The sequence below is a fragment of the Mus caroli genome, chromosome 17 (genome assembly GCF_900094665.2).
Source record: "Mus caroli chromosome 17, CAROLI_EIJ_v1.1, whole genome shotgun sequence".
Lineage (NCBI taxonomy): Eukaryota > Metazoa > Chordata > Mammalia > Rodentia > Muridae > Mus > Mus caroli.
Window position 1 is genome coordinate 52,843,887 of NC_034586.1, and position 6,702 is coordinate 52,850,588.

Consider the following 6,702-nt stretch of genomic DNA (forward strand, 5'->3'; position numbering starts at 1 on the left):
TCCACCCCAGAAGAAGCAGAACCGTATGAGAGCTGCTGCCCTACCAGCCGGGAAGCGGCTGTGGAAGCTTTGGAGCTGCTGGGTGCCACCTATGTGGATAAGAAAAGGGATCTGCTTGGAGCCCTGAAGCACTGGAGAAGGGCAATGGAACTCCGTCACCAGGATGGAGGCTACCTCCCTAAGCCGGAGCCCCAGCAACTGGTTCTGGCCTATGACTATTCCAGGGAGGTGACTACGCCCCAAGAGTTGGAAGCCCTCATTACAGATCCTGATGAGATGCGGATGCAGGCGCTGCTGATACGGGAGAGAATCTTGGGCCCCTCACATCCTGACACTTCATACTACATACGGTACCGGGGTGCTGTCTATGCGGACTCCGGGAATTTTGAGCGCTGTATCCGTCTGTGGAAGTATGCCTTGGACATGCAGCAAAACAACCTGGAGCCCCTGAGCCCCATGACCGCCAGCAGCTTCCTGTCGTTTGCGGAGCTCTTCTCCTACGTGCTGCAGGACCGCTCGGCCAAGGGCAACCTGGGCATGCAGCTTGGCTTTGCCGACCTCATGGGTGTGCTCAGCAAAGGGGTTCGGGAAGTGGAGCGGGCTCTGCAGCTGCCCAAGGAACCGGGTGACTCCGCACAGTTCACCAAAGCCATTGCCATCATCCTCCACCTTCTGTACCTATTGGAGAAGGTGGAGTGCACCCCCAGCCAGGAACACCTCAAGCACCAGACAGTCTACCGCCTGCTCAAGTGTGCCCCTCGCGGAAAGAACGGCTTCACCCCACTACACATGGCGGTGGACAAGGAGACCACCAACGTGGGCCGGTATCGTGTGGGCGTCTTCCCGTCGCTGCAGGTGGTCAAGGTGCTGTTGGACTGCGGAGCAGACCCTGACAGCAGGGATTTCGACAACAACACCCCACTGCACATCGCTGCCCAGAATAATTGCCCAGCCATCATGGATGCTCTCATCGAAGCTGGGGCGCACATGGACGCCACCAATGCCTTCAAAAAGACTGCCTACGAGCTGCTGGACTCGAAGCTGTTGGCTAAGAGCACCGTGCAGCCTTTCAATTATGTGACACTGCAATGCCTAGCTGCCCGTGCCCTGGACAGGAACAAGGTCCCTTATAAGGGCTTCATCCCAGAGGAGCTGGAGGCCTTCATCCAGTTGCATTGAGCCTGGCCCAGCTGCTGGTGCCCACTTGGGCCTTACTTCTCCAAGCATCCAGGCCCCATGGCCTGCTGGAGTGAACCCAGCTGCTGATTCTAGAAGCCTTCAGGGTCACATGGAGGGAAGACGGTCTTTTTTGTGGAAGTACACAAACCCGGATGCCTGAGCCTCCCCAGTGGCATGCTTCTGTCTGGGTCTGGAGGCCTCTGCACTGTCCTAGAGTCCTGCAGTGAGCAAAGCTGTCTCCTTCCTGCAGTGGGCACTGACCACCTAGATGTTTGCATTTGGTTTTCCTTTTCTAAGCAGATGGGCAGCAGCCTGGAGCCCATGTTGTGAGGGTTTTTCTGTCTGTTTTCACTGGTTTCTGTTTGTTGGACTTAGTAATGACTGAGTTGAGAGTTGCCAGTATTTTGCAGTGGCCACAGCTGAGGATGGCATGAACTGTGTGTGCAGATCTGTGACCAAGGTCCTGGGAAGCATCCTCATTTCTGTGCTGATTAAAGAGAGGACTATCCCCCAAGAAAGCCCAGAGGCAGTTGCAAGAGCCACAGCCAGGCAGACACCAGTGCCTCCTGTCCTGCCCTCTGGATGGACAGACAGTTCCCAACCTTGGGACGAAGCTGGAACTGCCAGGCAGATGGTGACCAGGCCACCTGGCCACCAGGTTCACATCTGTGCCACACTTGTCACACTGTCACCTTCATCGCTGAGGACCTGACCCCTCTTGTATTGAGGAGTCCCCAATATCCCAATAACTTCGGGGGATGGGCTTCTAACCAAGATAGGGGAAGGTGGGGGCAGCCAGCCAGGGTAGCGATGGACCCATGTGGTACTAGCTTGGCCCACGTGAGGCCCTGTGTGCAGCCCCAGAACCACAAAAAGTTACTGAACAGCTGCCTATGACTCCACCAGCTCTCGATTCCATCATTTGTGGTGAGTGGTTCACCCTGGATTAGGCCAAAGCAGGAGGTACTCATCCCCGGCCTGTAGAAGCCAGCTATATGGGTAGGAAGTCAGGTGTAGAGGGGCCAGTCCCTCCCTCAGCCATTTAAGCCACATAAGCTGTCCCTTGAGGACGTGAGTGTGTGATTGCAGTGCTAGGTAGATTCTCTGTATGAGCAAACTTTAGGCCTTACTGGGCAGGGTCTCGCTGCTCCACCCTGCCAAAGCTCAGGGCAAACATGAACCCCTTTGAGTCTTGGCACTGATATTTATGGATTAAAATGCAGGTATGTGAAGATGTCTGCCTAGCTGTTATTTAATGTAGCTAGGTAGAGCGGGGAGCCAGGTGAGTGTCTGTCAAGCATGCATGGTGGCACAAACCCAACATCTTAGCACTTCCAGGACTGAGGCAGGAGGATCATAAGTTGGAGGCCACGGGAGTAGACAGTAAGTTCAAGAATAGCCTGGGGGTATTGTAATAAGAGTATTTTAAGACCCCCTACCCTCTCAAAACTGTCTCCTATGAAGTGTAGCACTAGTGAGCATTTACTGAGCCCCTGCTGCACCCCACTGCTCACGTGTACCACCTGGTTCACAGCAGCTGCCTTCTGATGGAACCAGTCCCATTCAGGTACCTCAGGTGGAGCAAGTTCAGAGGTTACACCAATGGTGTGCCTAGGAAGGGACACAGCACATGAGAAAATATCAGACTCAAACCCTCTGTCTCAGTGGCTGACATGTTTAGATCCACTCCCCTACCTCAGCACCCTGAACATAGATCTCATTGGTCCTTCCATAACCTCTGACTTCTGACCTCAAATTTAAGAGGAACAATTATTTGAGCCCCATGTTCTTCATGCTGTCAGAATTAGGAAATTTGACCTGGGGCCTGAACATTCTTCTGGGAGGGTTAATACAGCAGGTCCCAAAGGCTGCCTCCAGCCAGGTTCTTCCTAGTTGGAACAGCAGGATGAAAGAACAGATTCCTGCCAAGCCACCACAGGGCCCACCCAGCCTTAACTATATGCTACCTGTATAATTGGACAGGCCTGTGTCACTTGTGTACTCTTTAGCCAATTACAGTAGCCTGTGAATGGGCTGCAGTGATTTTAAAGACTAAAGCAGGGTATTGTGGGTGTGTTCTAGAGGCAGAGGCAGGTGGCTCTTTCTGAGTTTAAGATCATCTTGATCTACATAGTTCTAGGATAGGTATAACTACTTAGACTCCCCCCTCCCCCCAAAAACCAAGAAGATTAGTGCAGGGGAGTTGGCTCAGTGGTAAGTGCCTCTGAGACTCCAGTTTAACCCCTCAACATAACACCATAGCAAGTGGGCAGATTAGACTGGGAGCAAGGGCGGGAGACATGCCCCTACCCAGCTCTGGCTGGTTCTCTGGTCTCTATTCATGTGGATAGCACAGCCTGTTCCTGTGGTGCCACATGGCTGTACCAGTGTCTGGTATTTCTAAGTAGGGAGTGTCCTGACCCCAGGTTAAACATAGCCCAGCACAGAACCACCTCACTTGGCATTCAGTCAGATCTACAGAGGGCCCAGAAGGATGAAAGACAGCACAGCAGGTGTGGGGCAGAGTCTGGCCTGCACTTGTAAGGCTGCAGAGGAGACCGTGGGCCTGGCTCTGCACATTTGAGATGCCACTCTAGGGGCTCCCCACCCTCAGCCCTCATGACTTGTTAAATCCTGTCAAGAAGCAAGCTTGAACCAGATGTGCTGTCTGTCACACACCTTCAGTCCCTGAGCTCCAGAGGCAGGTGGACAAAAACAAGCAACAAATACCAAGTGAACTTGATTGACTCTGACCTGCAGAAGCCTTCCTAGATCATGAACTGCCTCCCCAGGGTACTTCCCTCACAGCCAATTGCTTGTTTGCTTTTAAAATTATGTGTGTATGCCAGATGGGGTGGTACATGCCTCGGAAAGGCAGTTCTAGGCCAGCCTGAGTTCCAGGACAGCCAGGACAAGCCCTGTCTTGACCCTGCCCCCCAAAAACGTGTATGTGATGGGGTGTGTGCATTTGAGCACAGGGCCTGCAGAGGCCACGTAGGTCTATCTCCCTGGAGCTGGAGTTCTAGTGGATGTGAGCCACCTGATGTGGGTTCTGGGAATCATACCTGGGCTAACCGCTGAGCCATCTCACCAGCCCTTTGCTCTTAGTCTCTTTAGGTGGAGTTTCATGTTGTCCAAGCTGGTCTTGAACTCCTGCCTCCTGGCTGAGATCACTGCCGTGTGACAGCATGCTCAGTTTATAAAACTGACCGTGTTCACATCTATAGATCAGTAGTTTTTAGAGTATCCTCAGAGCTGTACAATCATTGCCATTTCCAGAGGTCCCCCAGAAGTTTATTTCAGGCCTGGGGTGCAGTCAGCAGTAAACATTGGTGAGCATGGAGCCCTGGGGTCCACCCCAAGCCCTGGAAAAAATACTTTTTAAAAACAGTAAAGTTTGCTTATAGAAAAAAAAAAAATCTCAGTAGTGGCAGATGACTGGGATGAGTGAGGCTGGATCACCAGCAATAAAATTATGAGACTACAAAAGTCAGAATGTGAGAGCTACAGAGCAGTGGACACGGGGCTGGCCAGCATTCCAGCCTGACAAGTGGGCATTGACCAGCTCACATCTGGTGAAGGATCTGAGAACCCCTGGGGCAAGAGTGGTGGATCTAAGTCTTCAGGAAGAAGAAAACCCCTTTCATTTCCCTGGGAGTCTGACTGCCTCCCAAGACTGCTTAAGTGCCTGGTCCACAGGACAGGCTAAAAATAAAAGCCCCACCCTGGCATCTGGCAGGAGACTACCCTCTTTGGGCACCAACTCCAGGCATAACAGTGACATTCAGTTTCACCTTATAATCTCGGAGACTGACTCTACCCTCTCTGCCTCAGTTTTCCTGCCTGCAAGATGTGGAAGGAGCATTATGCCCCTTCAGGAATGCTAGCTGAGTGACAGCTGTTGCTATCTTTGTCCCAGGGCTGGAATCCTCATCAGACAGGCAGGGAGTGCTCATGAGCTCAGGCTACTGCCCATGGTGCCTCCTGATGGAAAACTTCATTGCCCAGCTACCTTGGCATCCCCCAGTACTTCCCACACCCCTCAATGTGTCATGATCGGCACGAAGCCCAGGTTGAACTCAAACTCACTGTGTAGCTATAGCTGAAGTTGACCTTGAATCTTGGATCAACTGAGAGTGGAGTCTGGGGTTTCATGTCTGACAGCTGAGATCAGCTCATTGGCCTAGTGTGTGCTCCCCCCTCCATGCTATAGAAACATCGGCTTCCCTGGGCCACTGAGAGGCTCCATGCTTACTTCCCAGGCTCTGCTCTCCCTCCATTTTCCAGGATGCCCCTCTAGGAGCTGCCCCAGAGGAACTAGGATGCCCACCTCTTCAGCATCCCCACCTCAGGTGAGTAGAGCTCTGAGTTCACAAAGGTACAAGCAGGAACCACAAAAGGCATCGTTGGCATACAGTAGGTGCTGAACACACTTGAGTCCATCATGAGGGGGTGATAAATAAGTCTCACCAGCAGGAAGAGAACAGCGGCCAAGATGATCAGAAATCCAAGTTAAACATCAGTTGAAAGTCAAATGTTTAAAAAAAAAAAAAAGAAAGAAAGAAAGTCAAATGTTTATTGTGGGAGCTGAATGACTGGAGCATATGAAGTTCTGGTTGGTTGGTTGGTTGTTGTGAGTGTTTCTGTTTTTTGGAAATAGGGTCTCACTGTGTATCCCAGGCTGGCCTGGCATAAATATTTATTATTATATGTAAATACAATGTAGCTGTCTTCAGGTACACCAGAAGAGGGCATCTGACCTTATTATAGATGGTTGTGAGCCACCATGTGGTTGCTGGGAATTGAACTCGGGACCTCTGGAAGAGCAGTCAGTGCTTTTAACCGCTGAGCCATCTCTCCAGCCCATATTTTAGTTTTCAACTTGAGAGGTTTTTATTGAGGCACACTCTGATGAGAATTGTTTCCCATGGCCTCCCAAGCGCTGATGTGTCTAGCATAAGCTCCTGGCGTGAAGTGAGATTCAGGGTGAAGATGAACCTCAGTGGTACAGCTCTTGTCTGGCCTGTGCAGGTGGTCCTGGGTGAGAAATGGGTGTGCACATGTTAGGAGGCAGGCTATGCAGTAAGTCTTTGCTGCCTGAGCCCTCTAGTGGTCATAGTTGGTTTTGAGCCAGTCTCACCAACCTGCAGCATAGAGCTGCCTAGGCAAGCTGGCCAGGGATCCCTGAATCTTCCTCCTACCTCTGCCTCCTCAGCACTGGGATCACAGGCAAACACCAGCTGTTTTATTCATATTCAGACATAAGTCCTCTTGTGCGGCAGGCACTTTACCCACCAAATCATCTGCCCAGCCCCAAAGTAATGGGCTTTAAAAGAGGTGGCCCAGAAAACCCACTACAAAGACCTTGGGGGAGGAAGGGAAGAAATAAATACACACACTTTTAAGGGTGTTTTGTCTGCAAGTGTGTCTGGCTGGCCATCAAGAGGGTGTTGGACTCCGTGGACCTGGAGTTACAGATGGTTGTAAGCTCGCACATTGTGCTTAGAACTGAATCTAGGTCCT

The 6,702-nt window shown here is 51.7% G+C and overlaps 1 protein-coding gene across 1 annotated transcript in view; it reads left to right on the forward strand.

Annotated features, from left to right (window-relative positions):
• Positions 1-2,413, forward strand: part of Fem1a (fem-1 homolog A) — a 3,333-nt gene extending 920 nt beyond the window's left edge. Inside the window, exon 2 of the mRNA XM_029470909.1 lies at positions 5-2,413. Within this exon, the coding sequence (XP_029326769.1) occupies positions 5-1,179 (1,175 nt within the window). The 3' untranslated portion in view covers positions 1,180-2,413. The remainder of the gene's footprint in view (positions 1-4) is intronic.
• Positions 2,414-6,702: the final 4,289 nt, after the last annotated feature.